At 42.3% G+C, this 22,834-nt stretch overlaps 1 protein-coding gene across 1 annotated transcript; it reads left to right on the top strand.

Moving 5' to 3' along the window:
* The first annotated feature begins 10,090 nt into the window (after nucleotides 1-10,090).
* vax1 (ventral anterior homeobox 1) lies at nucleotides 10,091-15,581 on the top strand. Its single transcript, XM_027024599.2, has 3 exons — nucleotides 10,091-10,307; nucleotides 12,281-12,468; nucleotides 14,959-15,581. Exons 1-3 carry the CDS (start codon nucleotides 10,091-10,093, stop codon nucleotides 15,520-15,522), a joined length of 969 nt encoding a protein of 322 aa, XP_026880400.2. The 3' UTR covers nucleotides 15,523-15,581.
* The last annotated feature ends 7,253 nt before the right edge of the window (nucleotides 15,582-22,834 follow it).

The following is a 22,834-nucleotide window of genomic DNA, read 5'->3' as shown; positions in this document are numbered from 1 at the left end:
ACTTAAAAAATAAAAGACGAGAAGAATGCAGAATTACAGTCGAGCCCAGATGGCATCAGCAAACCTAAAACGAAACACTTTTGTGCACTGACTAATGGCATGAGAGAAAAACATTTTTTTTAATAGTCTAGTAGTTTCATCCTGAAAAGAATTTTCCCTTATCTGCAGTGACCTGTAAGGAAGTTCTGTTCCACTGGCGGGCGACTATAAGGACACTGTTCTTGAGAGTTGGTCTTGGAATTGTTCTGAGATGATGGGGTTTATATTTATTTGTGTGAAATACCCTGTCTGGTCAGAGAGGTGGATCTGATGACAATTTGACTGAAGGATTAGTTTTTTGTTTTAGTAGAAAACTCCTCTTTAAATGTTCCTTATTTGCCTTTTTGTCTTCTAGTACTTTGAAGAGTAATTACACCACTAAGAATATTTAAAAAATGCTGTATGTAGACCAGAATGCACCCACACCTTGATCTACGCCATTAAGTTTACAGAAGTCAATTTCCTTAACAGAAGAGAACTACATTAGCCATCAATCTGCTGTAAGTTTCTCCCCGTACACAGGAAGTGGAGAATCCCAGTCAAGTTCCAGTTCCTTTTGAAATTAAGATTGTTGCAAGTAACTAAGTAAACTAAATATTGTGATTGAACCAAATCAGGCACTTTAAAGAAGATTGTATTTGCACTTATAGTGGTCTCATTTAGTAAATGCTCTTCAGTTATGCTGCATTTTATAGCACTACTGTAGCTCTCATTCTATGTCTCAGCACTAACACATGGTTTATTCAGTCTTGGTTAAGGATATTTTTGGACTTTAACCTAGCTAACAATAATTTAAGACAACTAAAGCACTTTTGTAAGTCACTCTGAATAAGAGTGCTAAATTCCATAAATATAAATTGTGTAGTGTGAACTGGGCTACTCACAAAGTTTTGCTCATTAGTTAAGTCACAACATGCAAGCCTGCTCACATGTTCTGACCAAACAGGTCAGCATATTTCATAAATGTAGCAGATGCAAATGGACTCTAACATTATAAAGTGTTTGATGTTTGTATGTTTAGCAGTTGTTTCAGATAGAAAAATAAATGCACTGGCTGTACAAGCTATTCATAGTATGATCTGTTATGAACACAGTTGGATGTCACTTAGAGTGGGTGTGAAAGGGTTTGTGTTATTATAAGGTGAAACTAATTATTCAATTAAAGTTTTTCAATATGAGCATTGTATGTATTATTTAACTTGTCTACAGTTTTCTTATTGTCCATTTTAGATTGTTTGTTGGGTTGGATTAATACAGATTATGGCTAGCTGTTTTACTCACAAATACCTTTGGTAAAATATTACGTTAAAGTAGAATTCCTCTTTTTATACCTCTACTTGAGTTAAAGTACAAATGTACTTACTTTTATAAAATACTGTATCAACCTTTAAAGTGCTGCGAGTGATTAAACTTATTGTGTTATACATTATTGTTTTGATAAACAAGTTCTGTTAAGGAGGCTTCTGTACTGAGAGAACGAAGTGTCAGAGTCCTGTACCGTGCAGACACTGGGGTCCTGTACTCCGCGAATATTGGGGTCCTACATCCTCAGAAAATTGGACTAACCTTTACTGGCCTTTGTCATGAGTGACCTGGTTTTGACCAAAGGTGTTGGCTAGATGCATTTAATGAGCTCCCTGGCACGTAGAATTCGCTGAACATGCCGCAGCAGAGCAGGCCAGGTTTGACGTTTTTTTTAATGTACTGCTACTGAAACAAGATTAAAGTTTTCACGACTAATGGCAACTGGAGCAAAATAAGGAACATAGCTGTGTCATGATAAGGGTAGCAACTGCAAACTTGTAGAATTGAGTGGCCATTGGAGCACTGCTAGGATACAGAGCCCACAAAGTTTTCATAGGAAGTGGTAACTGGTAACAGGAATGACACACAATTTGCACAGAACTTCAGATGCAATTCTTTATAAACCAAGCTTAAAGGAGAGAGGACTTTTTAAATAAAGTTAGTGATTATTGTAGGAATTTGTGAATATTTAATGTTTAGGTAAACACCTGTTTTCTTTTGCTTTCTGTTTGGTGTTTATGATGTAACTTTGGTTTTGGCAAACTACAGTAATAATAATAATAATAACAATGTTGCTGTTATTAATGTTGTTAATATCATTATTAACAAGGGTAAGAGGTTTTAATGATGTGGTGATTATGGGAACCTGTTGGGCTCTCAAGCCATACCTGTTTAGGACTATTAGGCTATTAAGTCTAAACTGCCTTATACAATGATAAATGCTCAGTCTACCACGCCCTTTAAGGGAATGGCGACTTTAATGAAGGTGTGGCTAACGTTTGTCAGTCCTCTGAGATTCTTCACCTACTAATAAAATAACGCGACAATAAATTTTATTACTGGATTTCGTTCATTATAAGTAATGGCTTATACAATTTCGCAACAGTTTTTGTGTCTGTCTAGTCACCGAAATATAGTCAAACATATTAATTACTCAACCTGTTTAATGTATTATTAGTTTCTGGTTTATGAACTTATATTCGTTTATATATATATATATATATATATATATATATATATATATATATATATATATATATATATATATATATATATATATAGACACACACACACACACACACACACACACACACACACACACACACACACACACACACACACACACACATCCATTTAAAATGGCTGTAATTGATCTTTTAACGCCGCACAATTCCTAACGCATAATGTCATGCCATTGCACGGACACATGGTGGCGCTTGTGTATTAGCTGTGGCGTTCTAGATTTGCTCAGCTGTTATTTTTACCATTATTTTGCTGTGGCTAAATAAATCAGGGAGGCCTTTTCACACTGCATTTCTCTTTTTCGTGCATTCTTTTACTTTTTTCTTTGCTCGTTCTACATTTATCATGCAGATCCAGGCTTTGCTAATGGTTGCAGGCTTTGCTTAATGGTTCTTGTGATTTTCTGCTTAGTGCGCAAAAAGAATTGAACAAAGACTGACTTACAGGAGACATTGTTGGAGGTCCAGTGAGGGTAACTATTGATGAATCATAAAACGGCTCCCTTATGAACCATTGAAAGCAGCCTGGAGAAGAGTGGAACCCTGCTTTTCCTAAATGCAAATGCACCCAAATCTCATCTCACCAAGCGACTCGTTCATATTTCCTTTTTGTTCTATGTTTAGGCTTCTATTTTTAGTTTTTTCTCTTGTTTTTCATTGTATTTTTTGGGATGTTTATTGTATTTTCTGTGATGTTTATTGTACTTCGTTCTACATTTGTTTGTAATTTGTTATTGTAATTTGATCTTGTTCTACATTGTCTTTTTGTTGTGCATGTCATTTTGATCTCCTGTCGCAAATGTGGGGTTTATAGATGGTGATAATGATGGTGATGATTATTGGTTGTTATTATTATTGTTAGTGTAAACAGTAGTAGCGTCTCACTGGCTCTCAAAATTGTGATGTTGAAGCTTTAAAAGAAGATGAATAAAGGTTTTGGACTGCTACTTTTAGTCTTTTTGTCATGTAGTATTGCAGTTTTTCTCAGAATGGGCTATGAGTGTCTTTCTGTTTCTCTGAAGGTCAGAATGTGGTTATTATGCTCTGACTGAAAACACGTGGTGTGAAGTTTTCTGGCCTTCATGTGGTGCTGATGTGTTTTTCCTGAGAGATCGGCACCCTGTGAACCCCCACACGCGCTCACCCACGCTCACACACGCTCACACACGCTCACACATGCTCACACATGCTCACATGCGCTCGTGCTCATGTTTACACATGCACGGGTTCACATGCATGCACACTTTCATACACACGTCACACATGCTCATGTACATTCGTAACGCTCGCATATGCTCACACATGCTTACACACTCTCGAAGACTCACACATGCTCGCACACGCTTATAGACAATAGAGAACACATTTAAGATTCCTGCAGTAGCATGTTTGGAGCACAATATCGCTCTCTGTCAAGCACACACACACACACACACACACACACACACACAAACACACATACATGCGCACAAATGCAGCTCATCTCCTACTTGCTGCTCTGCACACCTGGTCTTTAACTTGTGAAAGAGACTTTTGGGATTTTTTATCCTTCAGTAATCTGCAGCATGAATACTATGTTTATATAATAAAGGTCATTATTCTGACTTTGAAATGAAGACTATTTGTGTTGTTATCTGTTACTTTACTTGAGATTTTAAGCTTTGTATGAAGGGTTAAATCTTCAGAATCTTTCAAGGTCCTTGGTGTGTGTGTGTGTGTGTGTGAGAGTGTGTGTGTGTGAGTGTGTGTGTGTCTGTGTGTGTGTGAGTGTGTGTGTGAGTGTCTGTGTGTGAGTGTGTGTGTGAGTGTGTGTGTGTGAGTGACAAAGGGAGAAGTACTAAGTGCTTTGCATGGTGCAATATTAGAATAGATAGAGTGGGTGAAGTTGGTGGAATAGGTGGGGTGGGTGGAGTTGATAGAGTGGGTGGAATGGGTAGAGTTAGTAGAGTGAGTGGCGTGGGTAGAGTGGGTGGAGTGGGTAGAGTTAGTAGAGTGAGTGGAGTGGGTAGAGTGGGTGGAGTGGGTGGAGTGGGTAGAGTGGGTGGAGTGGGTAGAGTGGTGTGGGTGGAGTGGGTGAAGTTGGTGGAATAGGTGGGGTGGGTGGAGTTGATAGAGTGGGTGGAGTGGGTAGAGTTAGTAGAGTGAGTGGCGTGGGTAGAGTGGGTGGAGTGGGTAGAGTGGAGTGGGTGGAGTGGGTAGAGTGGAGTGGGTAGAGTGGGTAGAGTGGGTGGAGTGGGTGGAGTGGGTAGAGTGGGTGGAGTGGGTAGAGTGGTGTGGGTGGAGTGGGTAGAGTGGAGTGGGTAGAGTGGGTAGAGTGGGTGGAGTGGGTGGAGTGGGTAGAGTGGGTGGAGTGGGTAGAGTGGTGTGGGTGGAGTGGGTAGAGTGGAGTGGGTAGAGTGGGTAGAGTGGGTGGAGTGGGTGGAGTGGGTAGAGTGGGTGGAGTGGGTAGAGTGGTGTGGGTGGAGTGGGTAGAGTGGAGTGGGTAGAGTGGGTAGAGTGGGTGGAGTGGGTGGAGTGGGTAGAGTGGAGTGGGTAGAGTGGGTGGAGTGGGTGGAGTGGGTAGAGTGGGTGGAGTGGGTGGAGTGGGTAGAGTGGGTAGAGTGGGTAGAGTGGAGTGGGTGGAGTGGGTGGAGTGGGTAGAGTGGGTGGAGTGGGTAGAGTGGTGTGGGTGGAGTGGAGTGGGTAGAGTGGGTAGAGTGGGTGGAGTGGGTGGAGTGGGTAGAGTGGGTAGAGTGGGTAGAGTGGAGTGGGTAGAGTGGGTGGAGTGGGTGGAGTGGGTAGAGTGGGTAGAGTGGGTGGAGTGGGTAGAGTGGGTGGAGTGGGTGGAGTGGGTAGAGTGGGTAGAGTGGAGTGGGTGGAGTGGGTGGAGTGGGTAGAGTGGGTGGAGTGGGTAGAGTGGTGTGGGTGGAGTGGGTAGAGTGGAGTGGGTAGAGTGGGTAGAGTGGGTGGAGTGGGTAGAGTGGGTAGAGTGGAGTGGGTAGAGTGGGTGGAGTGGGTAGAGTGGGTAGAGTGGGTGGAGTGGGTAGAGTGGGTGGAGTGGGTGGAGTGGGTAGAGTGGGTGGAGTGGGTGGAGTGGTGTGTCAGTTGGGGAAAGTCGCGCGCGCACACACACACACACACACACATATGGAAAGGCTGTGTACTGAACACATGCACACAAGGGGAAGAGCCATGTACTGATCACACATACACAGCAACAGGGGCCTTGGGGTCCACCTTACTGAACGTGCGCACCAAGACACACACACAAACACACATTTTCTTCCTGTCTTGGCTTTTTCTTCTCTTCTCTGAACCTCTGTTTACTTCTCTCTTTACAGTAGAGCTACAAAGGGAAATACATATTAAGAAATAAATTCATTTCTGAAGTACAGGAGGGATTGTAAACAACAATTTCTGTAATACTGATATATATATATATAGTCTTAAAACACTAGAAAAACACATCATACATACACAATAAATATTTTATGCATTAAAAGAAAAAAAAAAGCACAGAGAACGTCTTATTATTTATGCATAGATGTGAGTGTGGTATTGTTTAATCACAGAAGAATTGTATTATTGTTTATACACAGATGTGTGGTGCACTGGAAGCCTGTCACATGTCACAGATTTTGCAGAGGGTTTGTGTGTGCCCTCCCTGAGAATCTCTTTCACACAAACACACACACACACGGCTGAAGCTCTCCTTTAACACCTGTAATAAGGCCTTAACTCTTGTGTGCCGTGAGCCAGGCTGCTGTGTTGGGCTGTTGTTGCAGTGAACTCCTGGCTTGGTGCCATTACCGCTGGTGAGATGGTAAAGAGGTGCCAAACATATTAGCAGCTAAAAGGGATTCGCCATCCGGAGGAGATCCAAAGCAGATTCTCCTAATCAGCTGAAATGAGCTATTAGAACAAGCTGAGCTCCCTCAAACACTAGCTTACTCTCTCTCTCTCTCTCTTACATACTCTCTCTCTTTATGTATCTATCTTACCCTCTCTCTCTCTCTCTCTCTCTCTCTCTCTCTCTTATTCTCTCATTCTCTCTTTAGCTCTATCTGTCTGTCCCTATTTTCATTAAGTAGCCTAGCTGAGACATATTTCTTTATGGGTAATGGATGTACTAACTGTACAGAAACACATTCATTTAAGTGTGTGCATGCGTGCATTTGTGTGTGTGTGTGTGTGTGTGTGTGTGTGTGTGTGTGTGTGTGTGTGTGACTGGACATCAGGTTTGAGTTATACTGCTACATAAATGGTCTGCACACTAAATAGATGGTAAGGGTATGTTGGCTGTTTATCATGCACTGCGTTTTATAAAATACAGCTGTCCTACATTTGAAACAAAGCTAGCCTACATTTGAAAGCGAGCTATTCTATATTTGAAACAGCCATCCAACATTTCAAACATAGCTAGCATTTGCAACAAAGTCATCTTACATTTAAAACAGTTATCCAACATTTTAAACTGAGCGATCCTGTATTTGAAACAAACCTATCCCTCATGCACAACAGAGCAATCGTACATTTAAAGCAGCGCTATCCAACATTTAAAACAGAGCTATAAATAATCTATTTGTATTATTTCAGTGGTGATATTAAACTGAGAAATTGCTGATTATTTTAAACGTTATTTTTAGTGTACATATTGTAACTTTTTGTGGTCAAGTATGCATATTTTTTTGTATTAGAAACTCCACACAAGGCTGGAACTTTCATCTTCATCAGTAAAACTGCTTCATCAATTATTAATTGATTTATTTTAGCTATTAGTAACATAAGTAAACTTCCATGTCCAGGGAAGTAACCCTAGGGACTAAGGGATTAGCCAAGTCTAGGACCAAATTGTAATAATAGTACTGATTCACTATTGAAATCCTTCTTAGTGTAGATTTAGGAATAATTTACTTGCACTTTCATTCCTGTGTGCAGGATAAACCCAGTACTAGACTAAAGAGTTGAACACAGATATCATGTGCAGGATAAACCCAGTACTAGACTAAACAGTTGAACACAGATATCATGTGCAGAAAAGCACCACCTACTGCCTGCAGCACTCCCTGCAAACTGCACCGGCTCTGATTTGTCCTAACTCTGCTTCTGCCCCATCGCCCTAGTTCTGTTCAGCCTCTAGCTCTGCCCCAACTCTGGTTCTGCCCCAACACTGGGTCTACCCCAAGACTAGTTCTGCCCCATTGCTCTGGTTCTGCCCCATCACTCTAACTCTGACGTTCTGCCCCAGGACCGCCTGCCATGTTTCCGTCGTGCCTTTGTGGAGGTGGGCAGATACAGCCTATAGCTCGTCCCTGTCAAACCAAAACCTTTTTTCTCAAGCTTCAACTCCAACAGGCTAAAAATCCCCCCCACCACCACCTCCTGCCCCTAACCCCACCCCCGTGGCTGGCCCCCCTCTTCATACCTCCTTCTTACCCTTTCTTTAAACAATCCCACCCTCCTCCACTTGTCTCCTCTTCTTTAAACAATCTCTCCTTCTCTCTCTCTCTCTCTCTCTCTCTCTCTGTCTCCCTCTCCCACTCTTGAACAGACTGGCCACAACACACGCTGAATGAAGTTCAGACCCCCTCTGCATCTTCCCCACTCTTCTCAACCCCCCTTCAACATCCCCCCCCCCCCGCCCCCCGCTCAGGCAGTGTTCCCTACCAGACACACTCGCTGAATTGTTTGTTAATAGTCCAATTAGATAATTGCCATCCTTCTACCCTTGTGTTCTCCCTTTCCCATAAAGCGCTGAAAGGCTTTGGGTAGGGGGGGTCTGAGGGGGGCTCTGAGGGACGAGGGCTTCTGGCCCAGCAAGGTGGCAAGAAGGCCCTGAGCATACAGCTATTGGCTTGAATTGAGTCATTGTAGCCTAATCAATGGTCTTATTGGATTACCCACCACTGTGCTTCTCCCATTTATTGTTGCATTGACAATGAAAATAGCTGAAAGTACGGTCTGTGTGTGTGTGTGTGTGTGTGTGTGTGTGTGTGTGTGTGTGTGTAAAACAGGCTGGAAGGAGGGTGTGTGGGTGGGTGGTACAGCCACTGCTGTTTCTGGAGTATGTGTGTAAGTGTGTGTGTGTGTGTGTGTGTGTGTATGTGTGTGTGTGTGTCTGTGTGCGTGTGTGTATGCGGGGGCTATAGGCAGGTTTTTATGTGCTTGATTTTTCCCTGATTTTTTGCTTGTTTAAAGGTTCTGTGGTTGGTTGTTTCTCAGGTGTGTAGTGGTGGGTGTTGGTAAAAGACCTGCCTTAAAGATGACAGCCTGCTTGTAGATGTCAGAGTTGCTCCGAGGTTTTGTTAAGGCTCTGAGTGCCTCGACGAGACCCTGCGGGCTGGGCGCCTGTCTTCCTGCCGGAGCGAGTCCGCCTGTCTTCCTGCCGGTGGGAGTTCATCGGTGCGCCTCTCCCTTCTTTTGTCAGACTGTGCACTGTGAATTCCGACCAAAGTGGATTTCATTTTTTTTTCATTTTCTTTTTGTATCCTTTGGTCTCTCCACCTCTTTCCCTCAATCAAATTCTGTTGCTCGCTCTCTCTCTCTCTCTCTCTCTCTCTCTCTCCCCCCCTCCCAACTCTCTCTCTCTCTCTCATTCTGTCCATGTCTGCGTGAACTCACACACTCTCAGATTGGGAGAGAACGGTGTGAATTGTGGGGCGGTGTGAATTGCTAAGGGCTGGTTGTGCTGTGACCAGGCTAATTGTGATCTTAGACCAGAGCCCGAGCCCGTCCCGTTAGGGCTGTGACACTCTGGGTAGCGAGACACTGGGTAGCAAGACTCTGGCCAGCCGCGGGACTCTCAAGCTTGACTCCAACTTTTCTGGGCTTCTCTGTCTGAGGGCTTCTCTTTTTCACTCTATGTCGGGAGTGTGAGTGCATGAGTGAGAGTGTGTGTGCTCTCTCTTTTTGCGATTCAAGACCAATCATCGACTGGGATCCTGTGTGTATGTGTGTGTGTGTTTGTATGTGTGCGTGTGTGAGTGTGCGAGCGTGTGTGTACGTGTGCGTGAGGACGAGCTAGTACAGCAGTTGTCGACAGTGCACCCCTCCATTAGTGCAGCATATATTTCCCCAAACAATTTAGCACATTCAGGAGGTTACGCAAATCTGAAGGCAGCAAAATTACGGTAATCATCTGAAACGAGTGAGCATGCGTCCATCCGCTGTTCTGATTGTTTGGGGATCGTCTCTATCAGGCTGATGTGCAGCTAACGAGGAGAGGGGACGCCAAATTACTGTTGAATTTGGGCGAGAAGTTCATGCTCAGCGACCAAGAGAGCATGCACGCTGCTAACAGAGCTCCGAAGCCAAGCGGTGCACCAGTATTAGCTCTCTAACTCCAGCGCTCCGAAATCTGCTGTTTCGCACGGGCCACCAGAAACTACAATACCGAGAGTCCCGAGCAGCGGCGCACTGTCCTGTCACACCCCTGGTGTCGGCTCGGGTCTTTTTTTTTTCGTTTTTTTTTTTTTTTGCCTAACAAAGGAGAAGGTGAAGGGAGAGTCCCAGTGGAGCAGCTAAGCATGGATGTGCGGTACGGCCAGGAACCCGACGCAGGTGCGGGACTGAAGAACGGAATGAAGGAGATGAAGGAGGGGAAGGAGGCACAGGGGAGCCTCTCCAAAACGCTGCTGAAGGAGTCACTGGAGCCCTTTGTTTCATCTGGATCTGTAGAAAACTGCGAGAAAACCCGGACGAGCTCTGGAGACCCGGACTACTGTCGTCGGATACTGGTGCGAGGTAAGAGAGCTTTTTCCGCGAACGGAAGCCCCTCGGTGTCCTGGCCGGACAGACTTGTCTCTCGTGAAGTGTGCTTCCTTCATCTTAGCATCAGCACTGACAGGAATTAAAACTCCTGGTCCAGAGAAGAAGAATGTAGATGAAGATTTAGCTTTTGTGATCGCAACACCCCTCACAAACACACAACTCGTCCTAGACCTACCGACATAGTTAGCCTTTAAACACACGTCAAAGAAATTCAGGTTAATCTCCAACAAGAATAAATAACACTCTGTGCTTGTCCTATTGCTAAAAATAATCACATTTAGAGGTAATAATTGATAAAAAATAATTTTCCTAAATTTAATTGAATAATAATTTTCCAGCTATATAAGATAATTGCCTCCAGATTAATTTCCATGAATAAACTGATAAAATATATGAATTATTTTTAGTATTTAAATTCATAAAAGTATTTTTTTTAATTTATCAAAGCATGTAATCACCTGCATAGTTTTAATTTGTGCAGTTAATCTGTTCATTTTAAAAGTGATTTAATTTTTAAAAGAATGTTTAAGAGTTAATACAAATGTGAAATTTATCATTTTTCAGTCTTTTTGGAGGAGGGGGGCTGAACAAAGTTCTAGTGATTAATTCAGAAGAAACTGAAAAACCTATCAGACCAAAATTTTGTGCAGGATAAAGTAGCCATAAATGATTTAGATTTATACTAATTGAAGAATAGAAGAGTGTTATGTGCTGTGTAGGTTAACTGCATCCTAATACCTATAAGGCTGGTCTCTGCTGAGCTCAGCCTGGCTCACGCGCAGAGACCTGATCAAACCCCAGTGAAATGAACCTGATGAAATTATTGTCTTGTTTCTTCCAGCTGTTAAGAAACCAATATTCCTAATTTACAACACTTAGCGGATAATAGTGTCACGGTCAAAGTAGAACTACAGTATTATAACACTAATCAGGATAAATCTGTCATCAGGGCTATATTTAACATATAAGAGTGTAGAAAACTCCACAAAAGGGGATTCATTGATTAATTAATTAATTTTAATTAACAGTAATATACATAGTGATAGTTTTTATTATAAGTGGTGTTAGAATGTCCATCAAAACTATAAGATTAACAATGTGGTCATTTTAAGGAAGTGTTATAAATTGCATTTCACATCTAAGTGAAGTTTTTTGTATGTTTTTTTAAAAATAGTCCTTTTTAAATTGAGTGAAATAATTTCAAATTGGTTGTGTCTGAATTTTATCAGTAATACTGATACATTTAAAATCACTTTTGAGTTAGAAAAAATTAAACTATTTTTAGGAATAGGAAAATATGATAATTGTATCTTACATTTTTTAAAAATATTTTTAAAATCGCTGGCCTTTTAAGCAGAATATTTAAATTACGTTATTTTGGGAAACCTTAAGTGTGTTCCTAAAAGAGACGGGGAATGTCAAACATCTTGAAATCACATGAATAAACAATGCAGCTACATGTTTAGTAAATATTATTTGCTATAATTGTCTTTTCGTTTTATACAGCATTCCACACTTTTATTAAGGCTTTATTCTGATGTTTTATCAACTGATTTATGAACTTGTGTTTTAATTAGTATTTTCTTTAATTTCTTATTTTTTTTAATTGTAGATGTAATAAATATGTATTAGATCCTGTAATCAAATATTAATTTGAAGTACGCTGTATATATTAATGTGATTGTAACCAAAAGATGCTCTTTTTCTGTTAAGATTATTTCTTAAAAAAAAGAAAGAATTTCATCAACTTTGAACCAAAATGTGCATGTTTATTTTGCAGCAAATTCTACCATCCAGAGAAAAATGAAGCAATCATCTTTTTTAATCTTATTTGCATTATCTGTGTATTTAATGTTTGAATTGTAAATTGGCACAAATATACATAGATGTTATAATATCTGAATAATCTGATTCAGATACAGACAGGCATTTATTTACTTTCCCAGATGCCAAAGGCTCAATCCGAGAGATTATCCTACCCAAGGGCCTGGATCTGGACCGGCCGAAGCGGACCAGGACGTCATTCACAGCGGAGCAGTTATATCGCCTGGAGATGGAGTTCCAGCGCTGTCAATATGTCGTGGGCCGAGAGAGGACTGAACTCGCTCGCCAGCTCAACCTGTCTGAAACGCAGGTACACGCATGTGCGCGTGCATGCACACACACACACGTGCACATGCGCACACACACACTCACACACGACACATACGTACACGCGCGCACACGCTTGCACACGTATACACACCCACATACCCAGACACACGCAAACACACTACATAGGTTTATATCAAGTCTGTGTATAGACATGTCTGTATTCACAGACAGATAATTCTAAGTAATATGCATACACTCCTTCCCTTCCTAACACTCATGCATGGAGGACCCCAGCTGTACACCATAGGGCTGGCTGTAGCTTAAACTACAGGTCTGGCTGTAGCCTACACTGTGCGGTTGGCTGTAATGTACACCGCCAGGCTGTAGTCTACATCGTAGTGCCAGCTGAACTGCTCTTATGTTCTCTTCATTTGAGGCTTTCTTAGATGGGCTTTGTTTTCTGCTGAAATGCCATGAAAGCATTGCGCAGAAGTGCATGTGTGCGTGCGTATATGTATGCGTGTATCAGTGTAGGTGTGTGCATCTGGATGTGCGCGCACACGTGTGTTCCTGTGTGTGCGTGCATCTGTTTGTGCGTGTGACTGGCTTGCTCACACCTCTGTGTATCCCCTGCCCCCAGAATTGGTTTTCGCTGAAGGAAATTCCTACACTCTTTTGGCTTGCACTGGTACGGAGATCCCGTTATAGCTTTAATGAGCCGACAAGCAATACGCGCAGGCCTGTTTAACCGTGTTTATATATGCATATATATGTGACCCAAACCTCATACGGCAGAAGACAAAATACACTGAAATATTCTGGTGGGTTTCAGCTTGGTTAGGTAGCGATGCAGGACATTCTCCTTAACAGATGTTATAAGCCACACTAAAAGAAACTTGCTTCATGCAGCTGTTATTAACATACATAACATGTTCATACATGTAAAGTAAGCATGCCTCTGGTCTGTGCCTCTCAGCTTCACGTGTCTCCGCTCTGCGTGTCTCTACTTATATTATTCTGTTCATCTCGCCCTTCTCTACAGCGCCCCCCTCTGACTGTAGTCCCATATAGCTCTCCTTCTCTACAGCGCCCTGCCTCTGACTGTAGTCTCACACAACTTTCCCCTAATGAACCTATAGACATCATCTCACTCAACTGGCACTCCTTGGTTCTGAAGCACACACACAAAATATAATCACCAAGCGCAAAAAATGCCGTTTGCCAGAGTTTGTGCGTGTTTGTTGTCTGTTGTCCGTGTGTGTGTCAATGTGTGTGTCTGTTGTCTCTCTGTGTATTAGTGTGTATGAGAGAGAAAGTGATTCATCTTAAGTGGTTCCAGGTGCAGAAGAGGCACCATAGACAAAAGGGTTGCGCATTATAAACAAAAATATTATATTGTTCCATACTGTGATTGTGATGTGCTTTGTAATATTTTGAAACACACTGCGGAAGCTTTAAGAGACACAGTTAAAAGTTGACCTGCATTCATTTAACCATTTTGATTTGTTGAATAATTTGAGCCATCAGAACATCTACAGAACTCTCATCTGGAACGTATGAGGTCACACAGCCTGTCTGCTCTTTCTCCCTAGTGCTCTGTGACTGTGTTTGCCTGTGTTTGCCTGTGTTTGCCTGTGCTTGCCTGTGTTTGCCTGTGTCTGTGTATGTCTGTGCTCATCAAGAAACCAGTATCCAGAGAAATATCAGCAAACCTGTTTGATATAGCCCAACCAAACCGAAAACCTTATTTTAGCAGTAATGAAATTAGACTGATAATTTTGGACTTTCTACCACCCCCTCACACAACACCTCACACAACATCCTCATACTACACACCTTTCAAGCTCATAATTCACATCATTGCAGCTGTGTAATTTTATTTAGTTATGTTTAATTCATGGCCAGGTGGTGTAGTTGGTGGTACCTACCTCTGCCTGACACCGTCGATGGAGAACAGACCCGAAAGGACGCCCTATTAATCCTACAGCATATTTTGTCCCCCGTAAAATTCAGGTTAAAATGCAGGTTATTGATCTCATATGTATTCTGAGCAAAACCCTAAATAAAAACAAAACAAAACAACAACAACAACAGCCTACTTTATAATGTTTTGGTTTCTAATTGCTTCCTAATTTTTGGTTATGCATTTTATTCCGAATGTATTCTCGTATTTAAAAATCTGGGTAACTATTAGTACTATAGTTCTGTGTGAGCCTCTAAGCCATACCTTTAAGTCCTCCACTACTAGGCTGGTAGCAGGAAACTGATTTAAAAGCACAAAGTCCTTTTATAAGGAGAAATATTAATGAGAATAAAGAAGGTTAACTCAGATAGCCTTCTGTTTTAAAAGGTACTCACAGTTTCATACTCTAGTGTTTATCCTTTGTATCTGTGCCACGGTGGTCACTTATATTTTTCGCCTCCTATTTGCTCAAACTAATAAATCAGTAAGTGCTTCTCAACATAGTTAGTTATAAAGCCTTTCTTCTCTTACCTCTGTTTCTCCCCCTCTGTCTGTGCCTGTGGTCAGGTAAAGGTGTGGTTTCAAAACCGCCGGACCAAGCAGAAGAAGGACCAGGGGAAAGACTCTGAGCTTCGCTCTGTGGTGTCTGAGACTGCAGCCACTTGCAGTGTGCTGCGTCTGCTGGAGCAGGGTCGCTTGCTGACACCCCCAGGGCTGCCGGGCCTGATGCCCCACTGCGGGAGCTCCTCGCTGGGCTCGGCTCTCCGTGGACCCCCGCTGAGCATCACTGCTAACGGGGGAACCTCCAGCAGCAGCAGCAGCGTCAGTAGCGGGGGCGGAGCTGCCAGCTCAGGCGGTGCTGCGGGGAGCCCCCCGTTGCCGGCAGTGACCAGCTCGGGGACTGCATCGGGGTTGCAGGGCTCGTCGCCGGCCCACGGGCTCTTCAGCTTTCCCATGCCCTCGCTGCTGGGCTCCGTGGCCTCCCGTATCTCCTCCGCCCCGCTGGGCATGGCCGGCTCGCTTGCGGGAAACCTGCAGGAACTGTCTGCTCGCTACCTGAGCTCCTCCGCCTTCGAGCCTTACTCGCGGACCAATGGCAAAGAGGCCGTGGACAAGAAAGTTCTGGAATGATTGTTTGGGAGGTGGCTATTTTTAAATATCTTCTTCTTGTTTTGAAACTTTCATTTTTGGCCCTTTTTAATCTCTCTTGGTCTCCTTTGTGTTGTCTGTGCTATGATTGTCACACTTGCTTTTTATTTCATTCTTCATGTTGTCAGAACGCACATGTGATGCCTCTCGGAACAGTGAAAGCAGAAAGACAGATCTACACTCATCTTTTGCAGAAAGACAGATCTACACTCATCTTTTGCAGAAAGAGGAGGAGTTTTCAAGCTTGTTGCACTAATTCAGAATTTTACTCCTATGTGAATTTTGACACAAATGCCTGAAGAAGGAATGTAGCAAGAAAAAAACAAACAACCCCCCCCCCCCCAAGATATTCACTGTCACATGTTTTTGGGAGCCCGTTTTTTGAGCTGGACATTTTTAGTCATGTTAATTATGCTAAGATAACAGCCCTCTGTCTACTAGAAAGCCAAGTAGGGTTTTTTTTTTTTCTGAGACTGCTGGGAAATGATGAAGGAAGCTTCCATTTCTGATACATGCATAAAGGTTGGCTTAAGTCATAGTAAACAGCAGTCACATGTTTCGCGTTTAATCACACATGCAGCTACATTAAGCACTGGTAAGTTGACAACAGAGTTACGTTATCCAATGAGGTCCATGGTCCTGTGTAGGGATTTATTCCGCACACCCCTTATTTAACTAACAGGCTCCCCTTCGTAAGGAAGGGAATTTTAAATAGGCAGTAGAGTGCCAGATACTGTTCACTAGTGAACACTGCTGTGTTTATAATTTAACCCATTACTTGCCGATGTTAAACTGAGTTGTTCAGATACCAAATGTTCATTTTAATAATTTTTTATTTATTTCATATATATTATTTTTTTTGTACAAAGAACAGAGATCTTGGTTCATGTTTCCAGAGCCCAGCCGGCACACAAAACCCACGGCACCCGCACACGCCGCAAACACCCACAACAACCTCAACACCCGCAACACTCTCAATATCCGCAACACGCTCAACATCCACAACACCCACAGTACTCATGGAACCCCGCAACAACCCTCAACACTCACATCACACACAATACCCACAACACCCGCAACACTCACATCACACACAATACCCACAACACCCGCAACACCTACAACACCCACAACACCCGCAACACCTACGTCACCCACAATACCCATATCACCCACAATACCTACAACACCCACAACACCCGCAACACCTACGTCACCCACAATACCCATATCACCCACAATACCTACAACACCCACAACACCCACGTCACCCACAATACCCATATCACCCACAATACCTACAACACCCACAACACCCGCAACACCCACGTCGCCCACAATACCCATATCACCCACAACACCCGCAACACCCACGTCACCCACAATACCCATATCACCCACAATACCTACAACACCCACAACAGCCGCAACACCCACGTCGCCCACAATACCCACATCACCCACAACACCCACAACACCCGCAACACCCACGTCACCCACAATACCCATATCACCCACAACACCCGCAACACCCACGTCACCCACAATACCCATATCACCCACAATACCTACAACACCCACAACACCCGCAACACCCACGTCACCCACAATACCCACATCACCCACAACACCCACAACACCCACGTCACCCACAATACCCATATCACCCACAATACCTACAACACCCACAACACCCGCAACACCTCCAGTCTTCGGGCGGTGAACAGCACGTGAATATATGATGGCATCAACAGCTTAAGTGTTTGAAACATGCAGCAACTACACACAAACTTTACACTTTAGGCCTGGTTTTCACTTTCAGATGAAAGCAAATCAAAATCAAGAAGCCCAGTTGAGCTGCTGAAACTCGTTCTCGTAGTCCTGTGATCACTGTTGTTTTTTTTTCACGGTTTTGTGAGGGTTCCTTCTCCTGCTTGTTTTCTCTCAAAGGTCGTCTCGATCTGTGTTTTAATGTCTTGAATATGCAGTCTTGCTCTTCTGCGTGTTTGGTGGTCCTGGAGATGTTGTCCTGAGTTCATGTTTTACGTGTACTGAGACGAGGTCAGACTCCCCCCAGTGCTCCAAGGCCAGGGGTCAGGAGGAGAGGAACTCTGTTCTGGAGATTCACTTATCATTTACGTGGATTTAATGGACCGTGACTTTTTTTTTTTGCCAAGTGGAAAAAACCCCCAAAATGACCAAAATGAAAACAAACAAACAAAAAAAGCACAACACCAATGTGAATTGTTTCCTTTCCTGTTTTCTTTCTCTGTAAAATCCAGTGTCCTTTCTACCACAAAAACAAAAACAAAACAAAACCCAGAACTTGAGAGATTCTACACACCCTTGTCACCATGGAGACAGTGGGACAGGAGGCGATGAGAGAGCAGAATACGGTATCCGCTAAGGCCTGGGGCTGACATTGATGTAGTATAAAGAACAGAAAATCGAGAATTGTAACTAAAAAAAAATGTTATTTTATTGTAAATTATTTCACGTCTGTAATAAATAGATCATTAGTCTATTTGCAAATAATGCAGGAGTGAATGAGGGGGAGAGAGTCAGGGACAGTCCATCCCCAACTTCAATGTGCTTCAATATTATGTTGAATCTTTGTGACCTGTGATGCGAGTGTGAATATATATATATACGACTGCAAAAACAACAGCAGACAACGTCTCCTTATTTATTTCCATTTCATATGCTGTGACGCAAATTAGCTACAAGGCTTTATGGAGAGTTCGTTGTGCTACATGCCTCTTTGGCTGCTGTGCACCGGTTTCTGTTTTTCTAAGTTGTTAGGTATGACCACTTGTTAGGCATAAATCCTCTTCTGCTTAGCGTTGCTGGATCGGATTCCTGATCCTTTGGAGGGCATCATCTGTATTTTAGGACTTAAAACGCACATCAGCAAATGCGGATTTTAAAATTCTCTTTCTTCGAAATCAAATGGAATTATTCTGACACTAAAATAATTACGGCTTGATACGGTATAGGGTTAGAGTACACATTTTACATAGCTATTATTATGATATACAATTATACCCAAGCAGAAAAAGGAAGGATGATTTTTGAATGCCATTGCTTTCAACTGAGTTCCAAAAATGTCTTCCGTCAGTCACTACATACACATTAGTGGGTATTAAGCTTATGAGTCTTTTTTGTAATTTTTTTTTTTTTTACTGAAGTAACAGATTATTTGTATGGGTGTGAATGCCATTCGTGGTGGTATTCAGATTCTTCTGTGTGGGTTCACAGGTACAAGGTTGAACAGTGTCACCAGGATCAGCAAACTGCACGTGTGTGGCTTTCATGCTTAGTGCATTGTGCCGATTTTAAAAGACAAAGGAACAAGGCCATACTCTACCACATCGCTATCAGGGTGAACCGCGTCAGAGGGCCCCAGTCGCAGTGTTTAGCGAAATCCTTCACTGACATTAATGTGAAATAAAATCAAACCGCCTCTCCACTGCCTAAAGAGGAGGCTTTGGACGTTTCAGCAAAATGTCTCTAGGAGAGTAGAAGTGACAGAAGTGTTCTAAATCCTAATCTGGTTATTCTGCTCTAATGAAAAGAAAGGAGTCTGATTTGCTCTAAACCACTCTGTGAGAATTAGATCAGAAATAATTGTAAGCTACAATTGAAGACTTAGTTTGGAATTGGTCTGGAATCGTTATTCTTTCCTGAATTAGCTGTTTGACTCAGCTAGTACACATAGCAGTACACTGCTTAACGAAAGAACTGTCACGTGGCTTGCAATAACACCACTGTCCTAGACACCAATATCTGAACCATTTTTTTGCTTCCCAAACTAAAATGGTTGGATTTCGTATATACTTCTTATACTGAATTAGAGTCTGTTTTTAGAATGTCCCTATCACATAGGGCAATTCAATTTTACATTAATTATATATTACCTATTCATAGTATGTAAAAACATACATTTTTCCCTACATTTGACCTCATTCCTCTTCAGTGTCCAGTAGTAGTGTACCAACATAGAGGGGCTCGACTTTCTTTGGTACCACTTTTCCATAGTATACATACTGACATACGAGTATACAGGACCAAAAAAACTACAGACGATAGAGGAATTCTAAAAGCATATTTGAATTGCAAAAATACATAATACACAGGTAGTTTTTTGGGTTTTTTTTGCAGGAAGCAAAATCATTGTTGACCAGTGACAGTATGTGTTCCATATTTCGTTAATTTTTCATTCTTAAAGTTAAATTTTTTCCAACTATTCTGTCATTTAGCAGTAATATTAAAGTGGGAGCAGAGGAACACGGATAGAGGAAAATTAAGGAATTTTTTCAAGGAACCAACTGACAATTTACAGTAGATTTAATACAGTACGCAAACTAAACGAAAATGCTCTTTGCAGAGCTCGGGGTTTGGGAGCAGATTTTCTGAGGGGTCGTTCTTAAGATATTTTATTCCATTGTGTTTTACAGTTCGGGCAAGAGATCGCCTGTACAAACAGGGTGAGGCACACAACTCCTTCTCTGCCTGAGAAAAGGAGGGGCTATACAAGGGATAAAAGAATAGACTGTCCTTGCAAGAAAGATGAAAGTGCTCACAATTGCGTTTTTGTGACAGAGAGAAAGCAAAGAAAATGTGTTTGTGTGTGTGTGTGTGTGTGTGTGTGTGAGTGTGTTTGTGCGGTGGGGGTGGGGGGTAGCACAGAGGAATAAACGCATCTCTCTGTACAGGTTGGGTGAATGGGTGCAGTTGTCATAGACTGCAGTCATCTGAAGGTTGTAATCTAGTTTAGAGTCCAAATGGAGTGTACAGAGAGTTGCAGTGCCTATATATCTCAAGCAGTTCTCAGAAAAAAATACAGCAGGACTGAGATCAGCTTTACAATTCACAAAGAGTTTCTATTAGTACATAAAAAGCCATAGCTGGCCTTAGATCAGTGTTTGTGGTCTTATAGACACATCTGACTGCAGAAGAGTGTTTTGCTGGCTGACTTGTTCACAGCAGTAGGTGCCTGTGTTATAACCTTCATGGGCACTTTGAGTTATGAATCAGTTTTGAAATTCAGAAAAATAATTCATGTGAATTGAACAGCGTTTCACAGCTATGTATTATCCAGAGCATAGTTGTGTGGAACAACAGTCGTCCTTGTAAAAGTTAATGGAGAATGTATATCGTTATTATAAGTTTTCTCTGGAGGGAAGAATACATGTGATAAGAATATTCTTTACAAATGTGAAATTTATACATGAATTGTCTTGTTAATGCATGTTTAGCTTCAGGACTCCATTCTACACAAGCATAATAATGTGCTTACGGTATGTGTTTAGGTGTCTATATAAGTTACCACACTTGTGTCTGTGTTTGTGTGCATATATGTTCCATATATGTTCTTGTGTGTTTGTGTGTTTATGTGCTTGTGTACAGCTCACAGGACAGTGAATGACATCTTTATTACAGCTTGTGTGTTTGAGTATCAGCATGTGTGTTTGAGTATCAGCTGTGTGTTTGAGTATCAGCATGTGTGTTTGAGTATCAGCATGTGTGTTTGAGTATCAGCTGTGTGTTTGAGTATCAGCTGTGTGTTTGAGTATCAGCTGTGTGTTTGAGTGTCAGCTGTGTGTTTGAGTGTCAGCTGTGTGTTTGAGTGTCAGCTGTGTGTTTGAGTGTCAGCATGTGTGTTTGAGTGTCAGCCTCTGTGTTTGAGTGTCCGTCTGTGTGTTTGAGTGTCAGCTGTGTGTTTGAGTGTCAGCCTCTGTGTTTGAGTGTCCGTCTGTGTGTTTGAGTGTCAGCCTGCGTCGAGACCATAACTGAAGTTTAGGAATCTCCCAAACAAATTAAAACAGCATAAAAAAAAACCCAGCTGCTACCTTGTCTTTCTCCTTCATTCCCCTCTGTCCCTGTATAGATCAATTATACTGAAGGTCAGGACTGGGCTCGGAAAGAATAGGGGTGGAGTTAGCGCGGCAGGGGTGGGGAGTGGGGGATTGTGTGAGACCACCTACACGCTTCCTCTGACACATGAGCACTGCTTAAGCCCAGGCCGGCGGGAGCAGGAAGGAGCGCATCCTGTGGATGTTTTGTCTCCTTTGTGGTTTCTCCCTTTATGCTATACATACATATGGAGGAGAGGGGAGAACGGAACGGGCACAAGTAAACACCACCCGCCTTCCTGACGGGGACCTTCCCATAGCTGGCTACAGGGTCTCCTTAAGCGTCAGTGCAGACAGGACGTGAACCTCAGTGAATAAACGAGCCAATGAAATCACTTGGAGGAAAAGGAAGGGCAGACACCACAGCAAACACACAAACACAAACATTCAAGCGAGGACAGCTGCTCATCTGAGAGGTCCCGTCGAGAAAAGGCACAGCTATGGGGTGTAGAATGAAGCCAATAAAGCTTGTGAAGTTTACAAAATAATACAGATGTAGGTAAGTGTACTTTTCCAACATGATACAGATGTATGTAGGTTTGTAGTTTTCCAACATGGTACAGTTGTGGGTATGTCTGTAGCGTCAATATCAGCAGACATTCTGGCGTATCACCACATGCTGAATATTTTTGCTGTTAGGAAACTCTAACTGTACCTGCACATGTTCCAAAACTGTTACAGCAGACTTTCTCACAAAAACAAATGTCTCCACACACTACTCCAGTGCTCAGTGCTTGTTATTTCTCCTTGGGCTTTTTGTTTTATAACCAGTGAATGATATGATACGGAACATATCACATAAGTTTTAAGCAATGGTAATAAGATATGTACAAAAAGCGCTCCCTACATCTCACTCTCCAATTGTTCATATAAAAACATCTTAATTTAACTAATCTGGCAATTTAATGGCCTGTTCGAATAGTGGAAATGATGATTGGGGCACATGTTTTACATTTCTATACATCTACATTTATGTCAATATTCTTATAAATAGATCATTATACATTACATGTCGTAGGTAAAAACCAAACTCCACTTCATTAGCTTGCATTCATCTTAGAGCCTGTTGAAGCCTCCCAAAATTGTTCTATCACTCGCCTGCTTTTTAAACAAATCAACAAGCATATAAAACAGTACATAATATGAACAAAGTGTAATGGCAGCATGGTTTAAGGCTCCAGGTGAGCTTATGGAAGCCAGGGTAATGTATGCAGTCCATCTTTTATTACCCCACAGCTTTTATTACCCCACAGCTTTTATTACCCCACAGGGCATTAATGCCCCAAAGGCTAGAAGAGGAATGCAAGTGCATTCTTTTTATTTGCCACTGAAACTTGAATGCAAAGTGCTAAAGCCTGACTTGGTTTACCTAATTGGTA

Source organism: Electrophorus electricus, chromosome 13 (assembly GCF_013358815.1).
Source record: "Electrophorus electricus isolate fEleEle1 chromosome 13, fEleEle1.pri, whole genome shotgun sequence".
Classification (NCBI taxonomy): Eukaryota; Metazoa; Chordata; class Actinopteri; order Gymnotiformes; family Gymnotidae; genus Electrophorus; species Electrophorus electricus.
Note: the sequence above shows the minus strand (reverse complement) of the source record. Positions and strands in the feature narration are given on the sequence as shown.